The sequence below is a fragment of the Mobula birostris genome, chromosome 6 (assembly GCF_030028105.1).
Source record: "Mobula birostris isolate sMobBir1 chromosome 6, sMobBir1.hap1, whole genome shotgun sequence".
Lineage (NCBI taxonomy): Eukaryota > Metazoa > Chordata > Chondrichthyes > Myliobatiformes > Myliobatidae > Mobula > Mobula birostris.
The window spans coordinates 188,413,437-188,432,393 of NC_092375.1; the positions used below are offsets into that span (position 1 = coordinate 188,413,437).

Sequence of the window (18,957 nt, forward strand, 5' to 3'; positions counted from 1 at the left end):
ATTCGAGCAGTGGAGCTGTCATTCCTAATGGTCTTGATGTAGGGCAAGGTCGCGCGTTAAGTAAGGTCTGTGTGACTTTCTCTCCTTAGTAAGCATCTCCTGATGAAATTCCATGGGTAACCATTGTTCTGGAGCACTTTGAATAAGTGCTTCCCTTCCCTGGCTCGAACCGAGCTACCAATATATACATCACCATCATAGACTTGAAAGCCATCAACATAATTCAGGTGTTTGCCCTCCAGCAAATTCTAGGATTGTTGAGGTGGTGTTGTTAGGGAGTGCCAGTTTTGATAAATCATGAGCTTTGTGCTCATGTGCTCTTTGCTCCTTTACTGCTCTTGCTTTCTGTCACATGTCTGTTTGGTGCAGACAGCAGCAGGGTTTTCAGGGACCAAGAGAATGCTAATTAGTGCATCCACTAGTTTGTGCAAATTTCTTAAATTTTGGCACTAGTACTTCAACTGGCACACAACACACATGAAATGCTGGAGGACCTCAGCAGGTCAGGCAGCATCTATGGAAAGAGATGAACATCCAAGACCTCGAAACGTGGATAGTTCCTTTGCCTCCGTAGGTGCTGCCTGGCTTGCCGAGTTCCTCCAGCATTTTGTGTGTGTCACTCAAGGTTTCCAGCAGCTGCAGAAATCTCTTGTGTCTGCAGTTGTCACGCCAGTTCTGTGCAATCAGAAACAAACCATAGAACCAAATTTTTGGAGACTTTGACAGATTGAACTCAGCCCCTCGCTTTGGTGGTTTGAGAGTAGGACCGATTTTTTGTAGTTACCATCTGGACCAGGCTGCTTAACCTAAGAATGCAGTGGACCTGTGAAATCAGCTTCACTGCCAGGCTTTTAAAAAAAGCAGGGACTGTGGTCCATAGTCTATGGCAAGAGGCTGGTTCTGACCATTCTGGAATGACTCTCCCAGTCACACTCGGGCCTTCCCTGAGCACTGGGCATTCAACCTGTGTGTAAACAGCCATCTCCAGCCGTCTAGACTCTGTCTTGCCACTGGATCCAGATGGAAATTGGGAAGAGAGAGTGAGGCTGACGCTGCGCAACTCTCCCTCACTTAAATCCAAATCACGCGCTAGTCTTGACACCATTATTATGGTGTCGAGGTCCTCTTCGATGTCAACGATGGACAAACAACCAAACACTAAAACAAAGACATAATAATAAATAAGCAATAAATATCAAGAACATGAAATGAATAGTCTTTGAAAGTGAGTCCATAGGTTGTGGAACCGTTTCAGTGATGAGGTGAGTGAATTTATCCACTTTGGTTCAAGAGCCTAACTGTTCCTGGACTTGTGGTACGAGTCCTGAGGCTCCTGTACCCACCTTCCTGATGGCAGCAGCGAGAAGAAGGTACACCATCTTTGAAGAAGTTTGAGATGAACTAATTTAATTAAGTATAAAAACAAGGAAAATGGGTTGGAAGGAAAGAATAGTAAGAAAGGAGAGATAGAAACAGGAATAAGCTTCAAAGTAAATTTATTATCAAAGTACACAGTATACAACCCTGAGATTCATTTTCTTGTGGATGGACTCAAATCCATAGAATAATAACCATAACAGAATCAATGAAAGACCACACCAACTTGGGTATTCAACCAGTGTACAAAAGACAACAAACTGCAAGTACAAACAGAAAGAAATAATGATATTAAATAAACAAGCAATAAATATCATGAACGTACACTCCACCCTGCCTTATCACAGGTATTTTTATGGATAGCACACAGTTACTCCGCAAGTTGTTTGGTGTGATATGTTCAGCCTGAAAAGATAGTGGAGATAGAAGTTGTCAGCAGATTTATAAAGTATCGGAACAAACGTTTGAAGAGCCATGATTTGCAGAGCTATAAACTGGGGACTGGAATTAATGAATGCATCTATGCCTGCGTGGCAGTTGGCAGGAATCTACTTCCTTAGAAATGGGAGTCGCTGTTGGTAAAAATGACAAAGAACCATTGTAATCCCAAAAGAACATAGTCATAGTCATACTTTATTGATCCTGAGGGAAATTGGTTTTCATTACAGTTGCACCATAAATAATTAAATAGTAATAAAACCATAAATAATTAAATAGTAATATAAATTATGCCAGGAAATAAGTCCAGGACCAGCCTATTGGCTCATAACAATGCCTTATGAATGTTGGTAGGAAGGCAAAGACAATTCTGCATCTAGGCTTTTGTTACCATGTACGATAAATCCTTTTGGTTATTTAATATCTTCTGCCTTTTACTCTCTTACAAACCTATCGTACTTTTCTCTTCTCCTACACTAATTCCTCAGCTGCCCTCAACCTTCCTTACATCTGGGTTTTCCAGTCTGGGGTACACAGACCCCTGGGTCCATGGTAGGGGTCCATGGCATAAAAAAGATTGGGAACCTCTGCCCTACATCATAAAATCTGTTTAAATCTTCACCCACCCATTGTACAATATAAAACCATAAGATGTAGGAGTCGAAATATGTCATTTAGCCCATCGAGTCTGCTCTGCGATTTCACCATGGCTAATCCATTTTCCCTCTCGGCCCCAATTCCCTGACCAATCAAGAATCCATCAACCCTTGCCTTAAGTATACCCAATGGCTTGGCCTCCACAGCTGCCTGTGGCAACGAATCCACAGATTCGCCACTCTGGCTAAAAAAAAATTCCTCCTCATATCTGTTCATTGGACGTCCCTCTATTCTGAGGCAATGTCCTCTAGCCTTGGACTCCCCCACCATAGGAAACATGGCCAGGGGTTCTTTCTCTACTATTTGAACTTCTGAATGTTTCTAACATTGAGTTTCTAATTGTTCTTTGCACTAATGTTTTGGTCTGTGGTCCTTTTCTTCACTGTCTTGTATAATTTGTGTTCTATGCACTATTTATGTGTCTATGATGTTCCTGCAAGAGAGCTTTACGTTGCGCCGTTACTTCACCATACTTGTGCACATGACATAAACTTATTTATTTAAGATTTTTATATTGTGTTAGAATAATGAAAGATGTAATGAGTTCATTCTTTTCACAAGTTAGCTGCCACACCATCAGGTTTGGGAGCAGTTATCACCCTACAACCAGGCTCCTGAACTGGCATGTGATAAACTGCAGACACACTTGCAAAGACTCTTTACAACTCATGTTCTGAGTGTTATTTTTAATTTGCACAATTTGTCTTTTGCACATTGGTGATTTGTCAACCTTTGTTTATGTATAGTTTTTTCGTAAAATTCTATTGTGTTTCTTTTTCCTGTATATAAAAAAAACAGCTGCAGAAAAGGTAGACGTCATGGAGGGATGGTCTACGGAGTCTCTGTTGGTGGAGGTTAGGAACAGGAAGGGGTCAATAACTTTGCTGGGTGTGTTTTTTTTAATAGGCCGCCCAATAGTAACAGGAATATTGAGGAACAGATAGGGAAACAGATCCTGGAAAGGTATAATAGTAACAGAGTTGGCATAATGCAAGATTTTAATTTCCCAAATATTGATTGGCATCTCACTAGAGCAAGGGGTTTAGATCGGGCGGAGTTTGTTAGGTGTGTTCAGGAAGGTTTCTTGACACAGTATGTAGATAAGCCTACAAGAGGAGAGACTGTACTTGATTTGGTATTGGGAAATGAACCTGGTCAGGTGTCAGATCTCTCAGTGGGAGAACATTTTGGAGATAGTGATCATAATTCTTTCTCCTTTACAATAACATTGGAGAGAGATAGGAACAGAAAAGTTAGAAAAGTGTTTAATTGGAGTAAGGGGAATTATGAGGTTATCAGGCAGGAAATTGAAAGCTTAAATTAGGAACAGATGTTCTCAGGGAAAAGTACGGAAGAAATGTGGCAAATGTTCAGGGGATATTGTGTGGGGTTCTAATGAGACAGGGAAGTTATGCTAGGGTACAGGAACCATGGTGTACAAAGGCTGTAATAAATCTAGTCAAGAAGAAAAGAAAAGCCTTCGAGGTTCAGAGAGTTGGGTAATGTTAGGGATCTAGAAGATTATAAGGCTAATAGGAAGGAGCTTAAGAAGGAAATTAGGAGAGTCAGAAGGGGCCATGAGAAGGCCTTGGTGGGCAGGATTAAGAAAAACCCCAAGGCGTTCTACAAGTATGTGAAGAACAAGAGGATAAGATGTGAAAGAATAGGACCTATCAAGTGTGACAGTGGGAAAGTGTGTATGGAACCGGAGGAAATAGCAGAGGTACTTAATGAATACTTCAGTATTCACTATGGAAAAAGATCTTGGTGATTGTAGTGCTGACTTGCAGTGGACTGAAAAGCTTGAGCATGTAGATATTAAGAAACAGGATGTGCTGGAGGGTTGTGGATGTTGTTCCTTTATTCAAGAAAGGGAGTAGAGATAGCCCAGGAAATTATAGACTAGTGAGTCTCACTTCAGTGGTTGGTAAGCTGATGGAGAAAATCCTGAGAGGCAGGATTTATGAACATTTGGAGAGGTATAATATGATTAGGAATAGTCAACATGTCTTTGTCAAGGGCAGGTCGTGTCTTACGAGCCTGATTGAATTTTTTGAAGATGTGACTAAACACATTGATGAAGGTAGAGCTGCAGATGTAGTGGATATGGATTTCAGCAAGGCATTTGATAAGGTACCCCATGCAAGTCTTATTGAGAAAGTAAGGAGGCATGGGATCCAAGGGGACATTGCTTTGTGGATCCAGAACTGGCTTGCCCACAGAAGGGAAAGAGTTGTTGTAGATGGATCATATTCTGCATGGAGATCAGTGACCTGTGGTGTGCCTCAGGGATCTGTTCTGGGACCCTTACTCTTTGTGATTTTTATAAATTACCTGTATGAGGATGTGGAGGGATGGGTTAGTAAGTTTGATGACACAAATGTTGGAGGTGTTGTGGATAGTGTGGGGAGCTGTCAGAGGTTACAGCGGGGCATTGATAGGATGCAAAACTGGGCTGAGAAGTGGCAACACACATCAAAGTTGCTTGAATTTCCAGCATCTGCAGAATTCCTGTTGTCTGAGAAGTGGCAGATGGAGTTCAACCCAGACAGTGTGAAGTGGTTCATTTTGGTAGGTTAAATATGATGGCAGAATATAGTATTAATGGTAAGACTCTTGGCATTGTGGAGGATCAGAGGGATCTTGGGGTCCAAGTCCATAGGATGCTCAAAGCAGCTGCGCAGGTCGACCCTGTGGTTAAGAAGGCATATGGTGTATTGGCCTTCATCAATCGTGGGATTGAGTTTAAGAGCCGAGAGGTAATGTTGCAGCTATATAGGACCCTGGTCAGACCCCACTTGGAGTACTGTGCTCAGTTCTGGTCGCCTTACTACAGGAAGGATGTGGAAACCATAGAAAGGGTGCAGAGGAGATTTACAAGGATGTTGCCTGGATTGGGGAGCATGCCTTATGAAAGCAGGTTGAGTGAACTCGGCCTTTTCTCCTTGGAGAGACGGAGGATGACAGATGACCTGATAAAGGTGTATAAGATGATGAGAGGCATTGATCGTGTTGATAGCCAGAGGCTATTTCCTAGGGCTGAAATGGTTGCCACAAGAGGACACAGGTTTAAGGTGCTGGGGAGTAGGTACAGATGTGATGTTAGGGGTAAGTTTTTTACTCAGAGAATGGTGAATGCGTGGAATGGGCTGCCGGCAACGTTGGTGGAGGTGAATGCGATAGGGTCTTTTAAGAGACTGTTGGATAGGTACATGGAGCTTAGAAATTACTAGACTTGCCCATAACCCTCTATTTTTCTAAGGTAGGGATATGTTCGGCACAACTTTGTGGGCCGAAGGGCCCGTATTGTTCTGTAGGTTTTCTATGTTTCTAAATGCCCACAAAAAAACTAATCTCAGAGTTGTATACGGTAATATATACGTACGTTGATATTTATTTTTAACTTTGTTGAAAGTCAGGTGGGTAGATTTTGTATTGGGGTGAAATAATGAATCACTTCAGAATATTAGTTTTATTTAAATAGATAAATAATAGGTGAGAGTAAGAGTTCGGCACAGACCCGAAGAGCCGAGGTGGCCTGTTTCCGTGCTGTAATTGTTGTATGGTTGTAGATGTAGTTCTCAGCATGGGTAGAAAGGCTAAAATTATTAGACTGAGGCCTAGAAATTTCTCCATGGAATGATTTTTTTCTTTTGTTTCTTTAAAGTTTAGATCAGTGCTGTGGGTCATCCAAACACTATTTGTTATGATGACATAAAAGGCAAGAATTCAGTTGCCAGGACCACACATGAATAATTTTGTTCAAGGTTCAAAGGTTCAATTTCATGTCAGAGAAATTTATACAATATACATCCTGAAATGCTTTTTCTTCACAAACATCCACAAAAGCAGAGAAGTGCCCCAAAGAATGAATGACAGTTAAACGTGAGAACCCCAAAGTCCCTCCCAGCTCCCCTCCACGTGTAAGCGACGGTGAGCAACAATTCCCCCTCCCCCGCCGGCAAAACAAGAAGTGCACCCGCTACCAAGCACAAGCATGAGCTAAGCAATAGCAAAGACACTGACCTTGCAGTTAACCCAAAGACTATCACAATTCATCCGGCATTAGGCAACCCACAGGTTCTCTGTCTCCCTGGCAAGGGAGAGGGAGGTGTCCCCCATTTTCACAGCGAGCGGAAGACATAACAACAACCCACTGGTTTATGATGTTAAAAAGTCTGTTTCATTGCTTCTTTACAAGCTCTGTGCCCGAAGATCACAAAGATCTCGGGTCTTCGGGGCCCACAGCAAAAGATTTTCCGACCTCCCCGACGACACATGAATCTCCTGCCGTAACACCGACCCTCGACCCGCCTGTCTCAAGAGCCCTGAGATCTTAGACTTCCAAACACAAGGCCAACTCTCAGGCCGATCCCTTGGCCTGCAGAATATCAGCCAGTCCTGAAACCCCAAGAACGGGTCCCATTCCTGCAAAGAACCAAAGTCAGTGTGCAACTCCAGGTCAGGATCTTCAGAAACAATCCTGAAAGGGAAAAATAAAGATATTAAAGATGAAATAGAGCTGTTTCTGAAGATGCAAGCAAAGGAGGCGCTGTTTAGCGCCATCTTAACTCCACCTCCGTTTTGTGTATTCTTCTCTACTTGTTCTTTGTATTCCTTTTTCACTTGTTTTCGTTAGTTGATTTTCTATTGATGATGTTAAGAGTAAACTATGCTCCATTTGGAGTTCAACTCTCTGTTTGTAAAGCTCCTCATTAGGAGTAGTGGTATATTGTTTATCAATATTTTTAATCTTGTTAATCAACACAAGTATTTCATTCTTAGTGCGTTTTTTCAACCCAGCCGAGTAGGAAATGATCTGACCATGGATATAGGCTTTAAAGGTGTCCCATATAACCCCACTGGGAATTTCGTCCGTAGCATTAGTTTAAAAAGGAGTCAATCTGATCCTTAATAAATTTTACAAAATCTGAGTCTTGAAGTAAATTGGAATTAAAATGCCATTGTCTAGTATTAGAAGGTATATCCCATAACTTGATAGAGAGATTCAATGGTGCGTGATCAGAGATGGCAATGATGTCATAGTTACACTCAATTCCTTTTGTATTCCTTTTTGAAAGTTATCCATTTCAGAATGGCTTTCCACAGGGAATACAACAAAATGGCAGCAATGTGTATTGATTCTTTTTACAAGTCTTTGAAAGTTCAAAGTTTACTATCAAAGTACACGTAGGGCATACTCAGTTAATCCAAGAACCATAAAGACCGCACCCAACAGACAAACAACTAATGTGCAAAAGATAACAAACTGCAAATACAAAAGAAAAAAGAAATAATAATAGGTAAATAAGCAAAAAATATCAAGACCTTGAGATGAAGAGTCCTTGAAAGTGAGTCCATAGGTTGTGAGAACATTTCATATTCCTCAGGTTCAAAAGCCTAACCGTTGAGGGGTAATAACTGTTCCTGAACCTGGTAGTGTGAGTCATGAGGGGTCCTGTACCTTCCTCCTCAGACATTGCAGGTGAGATTTTTTTTTGCAGAAAACACTTAAAGGTATATACAAGCAGCATGCTTACAGCTAATGAGTGAATTGTGCATTGTGGCAGTAGATTGAGAGGATTTAGCTAGGAAGCCAGAGGTCATGGACATGCTGGTGGAAAAACAATGCCTGCAGGAGCTATGTTCTTTCTGCCTTGGGGCTGGGAAACATAAGTTGCTGCTGGTAAGAAGTTGCCAGAGGTCATGTGTAGCAAGGATGTAAACACTGCACTTCTGATGACATCATTTAGCGACGTTAAATGATAAGATGCTAAAGTACTAATGAGTGAAAATCCCCTCAAAGTTACAAACTAAATTAAACTAGCAATATAAACAAAATTGTTTTCTTTGTGTAAGTTCTGAGTTACGTGAACAGATGTCCAGTCCTGTTTATTTGTTTATTTCCATGTAACCTGTATCATTCTCCCTTCTCTGAAATAAGAGTGAAGCCCAGCACCGTCATAATCCAAATCAGGGTTTAAATCACCAGCATATCTCGTAAAATTTGGTAACTTAGCAGCGGCAATATAATGCAATACATGATAGATACAGAAACAAATCAGCAAATCAATTACAGTGAGTATATCTGTATATCAGATAAATTAATAGTGCAAAACAGAAATAATAAAACAAGGTGAGGTAGTGTTCAAGGGTTTAATGTCCATTTAGGAATCGGATGGCAGAGGGGAGGAAGCTATTCCTGAATCACTGTGTGTGTGCCTTCAGGCTTCTGTACCTCCTCCCTGATGGTAACAGTGAGAAGAAGGCCTGTCCTGGGTGATGAGGGTCCTTAATAATGGACGTTGCCTTTCTGAGGCACAGGTCCTCAGAATTTTACAACTTGGACCCAAGATGGAGCTGACTAATTTTACAACTTTCTGTAGCTTTATTCGATCCTGTGCAGTAGCCCCTCCATACCAGACAGTGATGATGCAGCCCGTCAAAATGCTCTCCATGGTATGTCTGTAGAGGTTTTTGATGTTTTCTGTGACAAACCATATCTTCACAAACTCCTAATGAAATATAGCTGCTGTCTTGCCTTATTTCCAGCTGCATTGATATGGTGGGACCAGGTTAGACCCTCAGAGATCGTGACATCCAGCAACTTGAAATTGCTCACCCACTCTACTTCTGATCCATCTATGAGGATTTGTTTGTGTTCCCTCGTTCTACCCTTTCTGAAGTCCACAGTCAGCTCTTTGGTCTTACAGGTATTGAATCCAGTTGCAGAGGGAGGTATAGAGGCCCAGGTTCTGTAGCTTATCAATCAGGACTGTAGGAATGATTGTGTTAAACGCTGAGCTATAGTCAATGAACAGCATCCTGACGCGGGTGTTTGTATTGTCCAGGTGACCTATTGCCATGTGAAAATTGCGTCTGCCGTTCACCTGTTGTGGCGATAGGCAAATTACAGTGGGTCTATGTCCTTGCTGAGGTAGGAGTTCATTCTAGCCATGACCAGCCTCTCAAAGCAATTCATCACCATAGATGTGAGTTATACTGGGTGATGGTCATTCAGGCAGCTCACACAACTCTTACTGTTGTTCTTTTGAGGCAGGTGGGAGCTTCCATCTGTAGCAGTGAGAGGTTGAACGTGTCCTTGCATCCACCCGCCAGATGGTTAGCATAAATTTTCAGAGCCTTACCAGATATTCCATAAGAGCCTGCCACCTTGTGCGGGTTCAACTTCCTGAAAGATAGTCTGACGTCAACCTTTGAGACAGAAATCACAGGGTCACCAGCTACAGCAGTGATCTTCACGGCTGTAGTATATTCTCCTTTTGAAAGCAAACATAAAAGGCATTGAGCTTGTCTGGTAGTGAAGCATCACTGCCATTCATGCTATTGGGTTTTGCTTTGTAGGAAGTAATGTCTTGCAAACCCTGCCAGAGTTGACATGCATCTGATGTCACCTCCAAGCTCACTTGGAATTACTTCTTCACTCTTGAAATAGACTTCCACAAGTCATACCTGGTTTTCTCATAAAGACCTGGGTCTCCTAATTTAAATGCCATGGATCTAGCCCTCAGCAGACGATGAACCTCCTGGTTTATCCATGGCTTTTGGTTTGGGAATGTACAGCAAGATTTTGTAGGCACACACTCAGTAACACAGGCCTTAATGAAGTCAGTAACACTGTGGCATACTCATCCAGATTTGAAGATGAATCCCTGAATACAGTCCAGTCCACCGATTCAAAACAGCCCTTTAAATGCTGCTGTGCTTCCCTTGTCCATTCCTTCTTGGTCCTCACTACTGGTGCTGCAGTCTTCAATCTCTGCTATACACAGGGAGGAGAAATACAGCCAGGTGATCAGACTTTCCGAAGTGAGGGCATGGAATAGCACAGTAGGTATTCTTGATGCTGGTGTAACAGTGGTCCAGTGTGTTGGTTCCTCTGGTATTACAAGTGATTTGTTGATGATAATTATTTAGTGACTTCTTCAAGCTGGCCTGGTTTTAAAATCTCCCAAACTGATGGTGAGGGCATCAGGATGTGCTGGTCAATTCATGTTAATCACATCGCTTAGACCATCTAGAGCCTGTTTTATATTTTCAACCTCTTATTGCTACAGGCAGAAGTTCCCACTTGCTTCAAAGAGGCAACAATTATGCCAGTGCCTATGAAGAATTATGTGAGCTGCCTTAATGACTATCACCCGGTAGCACTCACATCTACAGTGATGAAATGCTTTGAGAGTTTGGTCATGACTAGACTGAACTCCTGCCTCAGCAAGGACCTGGACCCATTGCAATTTGCCTATCACCACAATAGGTCAATGGCAGATGCAATCTCAATGGCTCTTCACGCGGCCTTAGACCACCTGGACAACACAAACACCTATGTCAGGATGCTGTTCATTGACTACAGCTCCTTATTTAACACCATCGTTCCCACAATCCTGATTGAGAAGTTACAGAACATGGGCCTCTGTACCTCCCTCTGCAGTTGGATCCTTGACTTCCTAACCAGAAGACCACGATCTGTGCAGATTGGTGATAATATCTCTTCCTCGCTGATGATCAATACTGGTGCACCTCAGGGGTGTGTGCTTAGTCCACTGCTCTACTCTTTATATACACATGACTGTGTGGCTAGGCACAACTTAAATACCATCTATAAATTTGCTGACGATACGACCATTGTTGGTAGAATCTCAGATGGAGACGAGAGGGCGTACAGGAGTGAGATATACTAACTAGTGGAATGATGCTGCAGCAACAACCTCGCATTCCACATCAGTAAGACGAGAGAGCTGATTGTGGACTTCAGGAAGGGTAAGACGAGGGAACACATACCAATCCTCATAGAGGGATCAGAAGTGAGCAGCTTCAAGTTCCTGGGTGTCAAGATCTCTGAGGATCTAACCTGGTCCCAACATATTGATGTAGTTATAAAGAAGGCAAGACAGTGGCTATACTTCATTAGGAGTGTTACGTACCCCATAACTGGGTTGCCAAACCAGCAGAAATGGACCAGTCAATTGGAGTCTGGATTACTGGAACTAAGAAAGTTTTATTAAAGAAATAAGCAACACAGTACTCTAATAGTAAGGATATAAATGCAACAGGTTAGCAATGAATAAACACACATGTACACAGAACTAGGATAATAGGATCAATCAAGCTCTATCGTCGTCTAGGGGTAAATGACCAGTTTCAAAGTGACAGAGTTCAGTTTAGTTCAGTTCGCAGTAATCGCCATCGCCGTGGGGGGGAGAGAGAGAGAGCGAATGAATATTCAAATCGGATTCCAAACAGACCTTCGATATTCCTCACAGTCAGCTTTCGGGCGAGCCCTTTGTAATGTCTTCTGAGGTCACTGACTGTGCCCCTCCGTTTCAGATACAATCGTTCCTGTGCAGTGAATCTGGCACCCAGGCAAGGGCGGACACACACCAGGTTCCTGCCGATCATACCTTTCCACCCTGTGCGTCTATGGCTTGGTCCCGCGATCAGCCCTCCAAAACTCCCACCGACTTGTGGGAGGCGCACCGCTTCCAGGGTCTTGTTACCTCGTGGTGTCGTGTGTGTCTCGCCTTAGCGAACCTGTCCCTTTTTATCCCCCTGCTGGGGTATCGCCTGTTCGTCACACTTCAAACAGTTCAGGGTTCAAAAAGGAGCCGATCTTGACAGTTCTCAGACCGGTGTCTCCTTTCGTTAAACTCTCTGGTCTCTTCATTAACATTTCCGAATGCTGCTCCATTGTCTTCCTTATCTCTCTTTCTCCTGAAGACAGGTGGCAGATCAACTGCTGATCCCACTGGTGCCAGCACAGGACGGTTAACATCTTAGTCTATGTGTACTTTTTGTAACCCTCTTTCGTCACAGGAGTATGAAGAGATTTGGCATGTCAACAAATACAGGCAAAATCTTTTATAGTTGTACTGTGGAGAGTATTCTGACAGGCTGCATCACTGTCTGGTATGCAGGGGCTACTGCACAGAACTGAAAGAAGCTGCAGAGGGTTGTAAATCTAGTCAGCTCCATCCTGGGTACTAGTCTACAAAGTATCCGGCACATCTTTAGGAAGTTGTTTCTCAGAAAGACATCGTCCATTATTAAGGACCTCCAGCACCCAGGGCATGCCCTTTTCTCACTGTTATCATCAGGTAGAAGATACAGAAACCTGAAGGGGCACTCTCAGCGATTCAGAAACAGCTTCTTCTCCTCAGCTATTCGTTTCCTAAATGGACATTGAACCCGTGAACACTACCCCACTTTTTAAATATACAATTAGTTCTCTTTTTTTTTGCACAATTTTTATCTATTCAATATACATATACTGTAAATTGATTTATTATTTTATTTTTTTCTTCTATATTATGTATTGCATTGAACTGCTGCTGCTAAGTTAACAAATGACATGATACATGCCGATGATAATAAACCTGATTCTGATTGGCCTGAGGTGGGAAGTACACTGCTACCAAAGCGATAGCTGAAATCTCCTGCCGCAGATCTGTTCTGGGTGATGGGGGTCCTTAATGACTTAGCTAATCTGGTATTTTTGGCTCCAGTGATCCAAGTCCATTCCTGACCTCCGTGCTGTCTGTATGATATTTGCACGTCTGTCTGTATGAAATTCTGGTGTGCAGATTTCCTCTCATGATCCAGAGATTTGAATGTTAGATAACTGGCTTCTGTGAGTTTTCTCCTGTGTAACCAGATGGTAGAATTTGGATTAAGTTGAAAGTGGAGCAGATAAACTAGAATTACCATAGGCATGGCAGATATAGCTGTTTGATAATCAACACAAACATGGTGAAATAAAGGTCCTATTTCTGCAGTGTAATTTTATAACCAGCCACCCAGTTGGGATCATTAGTGGTTGGCAATGCTGAAGTTGAAAGTTACAATTTCTGTCTATGAAATGTTAACTAGAAATTAGATTTTGCCGCATTTTGTTTGACCAAATGCGTTGTGTATACAGTGCTAATGCCTTGTCTCGTCCCTTACAAAATGCAGCACTATAGTGTTACGAGCAACGTTTCCTAATGCTTTTTTTTAACAACTGCGGAGACCAACTATTGTTCTGAGCAAAAAATTTTTACATGGCCTGAAAACTGTGCGGCACTTTAAATGTTTTTGTTGTAGATGCCATTGCAGTTTACTAGCAATGAGCTTAAAATCTGTTTATTGTTACAATTTGCAACAGTGTTATAACTTAAAACACTGACATGTAAATACATTGTTGCTCTAAAATGTTTCAAAATAAAGTTTGTGTAGGTTTAGTATTTTGAAAATTTATGGATTATATTAATTAACAATTACAGGGTATTTCAAAATATATTAGCATAATTTCAAAATTATAATGTCAAAATTACATTAAAATAATTTCAAAATGATATTAGCTTTATACAAAATTCCAGCTGCATGTCAACAAAGCTCTGTGTGCGGGAGCATTTCAGTTACACACGTTGGAGAGAACGCTGGTCATGAGCTAAAATCAACTTTATGGGATCTGTTTTCTGTGCTCAATACTGTAAATACTGTAACACTCATCAAAATAGCATTCCTACAAGCTGCAGAATAATTGCATCAAAAGGCTACCTTAAAGTGATGTAAAACATTGAAGTAGGGGTAGGGGTAGGGCATGATTCAGTTGTCACTCCCATGTAACGATTGTTCCTGATTTGAATTTCTAATTCTAAAACCTTTCTGTCTGGGAGTCCCTCACAAATGTTTACAGTAGGTGTACCGAAGGGCTGCGTGGTAGTGTAGTGGTTAGCACAATGCTTTACAGTACCAGTGACATGGGTTCAATTCCCATTGCTGTCTGTAAGGAGTTTGTATGTTCTCCCCATGACTGCATGGGATTCCTCCGGGTGCTCCAGTTTCCGCCCACAGTCCAAAGGTGTACCGGTTGGTAGGTTACTTGGTCATTGTAAATAGTCCTGTGATTAGGCAAGGGTTAAACCAGGTGTTGTTGGATGGTGTGGTCAAAAGATCTATTCTGCACTGTATCTGAATGAAATAAACTAAAATAAAGAATCCCTGTAAGTTCTGACACATTCCTGGGGTCCTCTGTACTCAAAATCTTCCATAGTAAAATGTACTTTTAATATCCAGAGGTTATATTTCACTAGGAGGTTGAGGACGTTTGCTTTGTCACCAAAGACTCCAGCAAATTTCTACATGTGTACCTTGGAGAGCCTTATACAGGGGCTCCAATGTAGGGGATCAGAAGAGAGATCCAGAGGGTTGCAGACAGCCAGCTCCATCATGGGCACCAGTCTCCCCACTGTCGCGGATGTTTTCCAAAGCTCGTGCCTCAAGAAGGCGGCATCCATCATTGAGGGTGCTCACTATCCAGGACGTGCCCTCCTCAGGCTTGCACCTCCTCTCTAATGAGAAGAGAGACACTGAATGTTTTAGGAACTGCTTCCTCCCTTTCCATCAGATTTCTGAGTTGTCCATGGGCCAATGAATACTGCCTCATTATTTTGTTCTCTTTTTGCACTTTTTAAAATATTTCTTATTGTAACTTGTACTTTTTTATGTTACACTGTACTGCTGCCACCAAACAACAAATTTCATGACATACTGTATGTCAGTGACAATAAAACTGATTTAAGTAGAAATTGATTTTTTTTGCTCTGAAGTTCTAGTTTTTTGCAAAATACTTGGCGATGTAGTCTGCAAATGTTAAATTTGATTCAGCTTTTTTCAAACTTTGTTAACATGCACATATCATACTTGAATTATGTTGCCTCATTGGTAATTGATTCCATGTGAAATATTATTTCTTTTTTTCTGCATTGTAATTTCTCAAGGCAAATATTGAAGTTCAGTCATTTCTATTTACATTCTTTCCAGAATATCGTGGCTGTTGGTGCTGGCTTCTGTGATGGGCTTGGCTGTGGTGATAACACTAAAGCTGCTGTTATTCGTTTGGGATTGATGGAAATGTTAGCATTTGCCAAGTTGTTTTGTGAAGGATCAGTTACATCAGACACTTTCCTGGAAAGCTGTGGAGTAGCAGATCTTGTTACAACTTGTTATGGAGGCCGCAACAGAAGAGTAGCAGAGGCCTTTGTGAAAACTGGCAAGGTATGAATTAGTTTTTGGTACTGTGTTTTATTTTGTCTTTGTGTACTTTTACATATTTGAGAAATTTTCTTGTTATAGTAACTGATTTATTCATGTGAAGATGTAAACCAGGTTTTGTATTTTGCTGGAGAAAATTGACATTTTATTGGTAATGTTATATCTGGAGTCGCACTACTTCCAACTTAGCTGCATAGTATATTTGACGATATTTACTTTCTGAGTAATATTGGACATGTACATTTTACAATGTTTCCCTATATCTGACCCAGTCTATTGAAGTATTGGAGGGTGAGATGCTGAATGGGCAAAAGTTGCAAGGTCCCCAGACTTCTGAAGCTGTTTACAAAGTGCTCAAGCAGAAGAACCTAGTCGACAAGTAAGTACTTAAGCAAACTTTTATTACAATGTAAGAAACAATGAGGATAGGCTCCTTGGCCTCTATTCTGCCTGCATTTCGATATAATCATGACTGATCTCCCCAGGCCTCATCCCCTGTGCTGAATTTCCTTAACGTTCAATTCCCTGACTTTTCAAAAATGCATCTACTTCCTCTTGAAATATCCTCCATGATATAGCCTCCTCAACCCTCTGAGATAATGAATTGGTTCATGAATCTGTGATTAAAAACAACTTTCATTCATATTGCATCTTTAAAATGGTAATTCATCCCAGTAAAGATAATCAAATTTCGCACCTTGCTACACATCGAAAAATGATGAGAGATGGCTTAAATTTTGATCATAGAAATAAAGTACCTGGTGAGACACTGAAACTAGTGGATATAGAAGTGTTTTATTTAACAAGCGTCATATTGAGACACTATTTGAAACAGAGGCCTCCTTGATCCAATATTCTATGATATTTTATGCTAAAGATCAAAGGTAATGGCAGGACAATTCTATAGTTACAATGTATCTACAATGCCTCCTTTAAATTACATATAATTTTCAAACACTTCCACCTATACACCCACACTCCAGACACCCAATATGAATGTTAATCAGTATTGTCTGGCTTGCTATCAACTCCAGGGATACTATTGTTCAGGGCTGCATTAAAAATTCAACTACAATCCATGTTTAGGTCTGAAGATTGGTTGCTGGTGAAATTAATGTTTGCTACATAACACGTCTCCAGCATACATCCTAATAGAAATGGAAATTGTCTATGCACGGATTTCAGACTGCGCATGTAAATAGCATGCTGATTGTTACCAAAGATCTGTACAAACACTGAAAGAAGAGTGATCCTATCTCTGGAGAATAACCATCTGTGCAATACCAAAAATGACATTTACAGTACTGACAGTATGCTAGATTGTCAGATGCCATTTTTCACCCATGTTAAACTGAAACTCTGATCTCTTGGGCAAATGCTATATGATTCTGTAACGTTAGTTCAAGATGCAAGGTCTATTGCATTTCCTGCTTTATAACAAGGACTACATTTCAGAATCCTCGTTGGGCACTTTGTGGTTGTGAAAGAAACTAAATATATTTTTTAACTATGGATGAGCAATAAACGTTAGGTTTGCCAGTAATGCTGTCTACCTGGCACTGGAAAAATCAAGCAGAGAGCCTTTTCAGTCATGGCCATAGCCTGAGAATGCATTTAAAAAAAAAAAAAAAAAAAGTTTTTCAGTACCATGAAAACTCTGCAAGAGGTTGGAAAGATGTGTTGTAACAATCCTTTGTGGTGTATGGTTAATAAGCTTCTGACCTTTGGATATTACAGAGCCTTTCTGCTTGCTGTTTCTATCTCAACTATTTCACTGACTTTTGTATTTTTACAGATTTCCACTCTTTGTTGCTGTTTACCAAATCTGTTATGAAGGCAGGCCAATCAGGGACTTCATCACATGCCTACAGAATCACCCAGAACATGTGTAACTTAAGTGGATACCTGCAAATGCATGTGTATTCAAACAATATTTCTTTTTAAGGTAAAGTACGTACACTGCTGAGTAAGCCCTCTTTTAATGAACTAACCTTTAACAGGATGTTTTTAATATTGAAAATTATCAATTAAAATTTACCACCATTATCTGCCTTTTTAACCAGTCAAATTTAGCTTTTTGGTTATTTCAGAAAATTGTATCCCTGGAAATCTTCTTTAATTATTCCCTACTTTTTCCAGTATAACTTGATAGCGAACTATTTCTGTTAGCAAGTTGTAGATCAGGTAGAAAATGTTGGTTGATTTAAGATTCCAGTCTGTTTCATTTAGAAGGATCTACTTCATATCTGAGAAAAGTCCTGAAATGGGTTTAACATGATTTGCTGATTATAACTAATGTTTACATATAAAATGCTGATTTCTATATTCAGAATCAAGTATAATTATGGCACTTGTATTCACACAAATGAGAACGATATTTTAAAAACATTATTGTAACTAGTTTTTAAAAGGAACTCTTGTTTTTAAATAAGTTACCTTCGTGCTTTAATACAACAATCCAGTGTGAGCTGGGAATCAATAACACATCAGATTTGTTATTTCAATTAATAAAATATGTAATAATAACAATGGCTTTGCCGTGTTCCTTGGGTATAACTTGTGCTGGATGTAAAATAATTTGAGATTCTGCAATGGCGAGTATATTGGGGAACAGAACATGTATAGATATTGGTGAAGAATTAGTATATATAAAATTATTTTGTACGTACATTTTATACATCTATAACATGTATGTATAATATATAACATTTGGATTCTATTCTTTCATTCTTCCATGGGACAGAGGCACTGTAAGTAAGGCCAGTGTTTGTTGTCCTTCTTGAAAACAAACCTGAACTGCCAAGAGACTGAACGAGGGACCTGACACTGTATGACGCGCTTCCAAATAACTGAGTTCCAAGTCGGAAAAAATGTTTGATTCTTTATTACAAAACCAGCAATGATGAATGATCTTATATAGTGATTTAAAAAACTAACAAAACTAGTTCAGCGTTGGTAAAATAAGCAAAATTAGTGTAACCAAATTAGTAATAGTGAAATTAATTAAACAAGTGAAATGAGTAATTAGCAAGCACTAAATATTCATCCCCTGCTGAACTACATGAACAAGGACAAAGGATGAATATGTAACTAGACTCACTCACTTCTACCACGCTGAAACCAACCTTTCAAATTACCATAACCCATAATAAAGACATGCAACACAAAATACAATACCGACAGCAAATAGATACATGGCTCCTACAGAGATAATGGCTGTAGAATCAGATTTAACATAGACTTGGATGGCATGAAATCTGTTCTGATTCATTAATTGGCCATATAAACCTAGTCTGTAGGTGGAAGTGGTAGAAGATGTGTTGGCTTAATGGGATGTGGGAAGAAATAAAAAGGAATGTGTAGGATTCAGTAGATTGTAAATGCATGCTACACTCTTAGTTTGTACCTTTTGTGTTACTGTTGGGCAATTCA

General features: G+C 40.5%; 1 protein-coding gene across 1 annotated transcript in view; it reads left to right on the top strand.

The window, feature by feature from the left end:
* LOC140198670 (glycerol-3-phosphate dehydrogenase [NAD(+)], cytoplasmic-like) overlaps positions 1 to 18,033 on the top strand; it is a 42,202-nt gene extending 24,169 nt beyond the window's left edge. Inside the window, exons 6-8 of the mRNA XM_072259691.1 lie at positions 15,295 to 15,528; positions 15,798 to 15,904; positions 17,321 to 18,033. Coding sequence (XP_072115792.1) covers positions 15,295 to 15,528; positions 15,798 to 15,904; positions 17,321 to 17,417 — 438 coding nt within the window. The 3' untranslated portion in view covers positions 17,418 to 18,033. The remainder of the gene's footprint in view (positions 1 to 15,294; positions 15,529 to 15,797; positions 15,905 to 17,320) is intronic.
* The last annotated feature ends 924 nt before the right edge of the window (positions 18,034 to 18,957 follow it).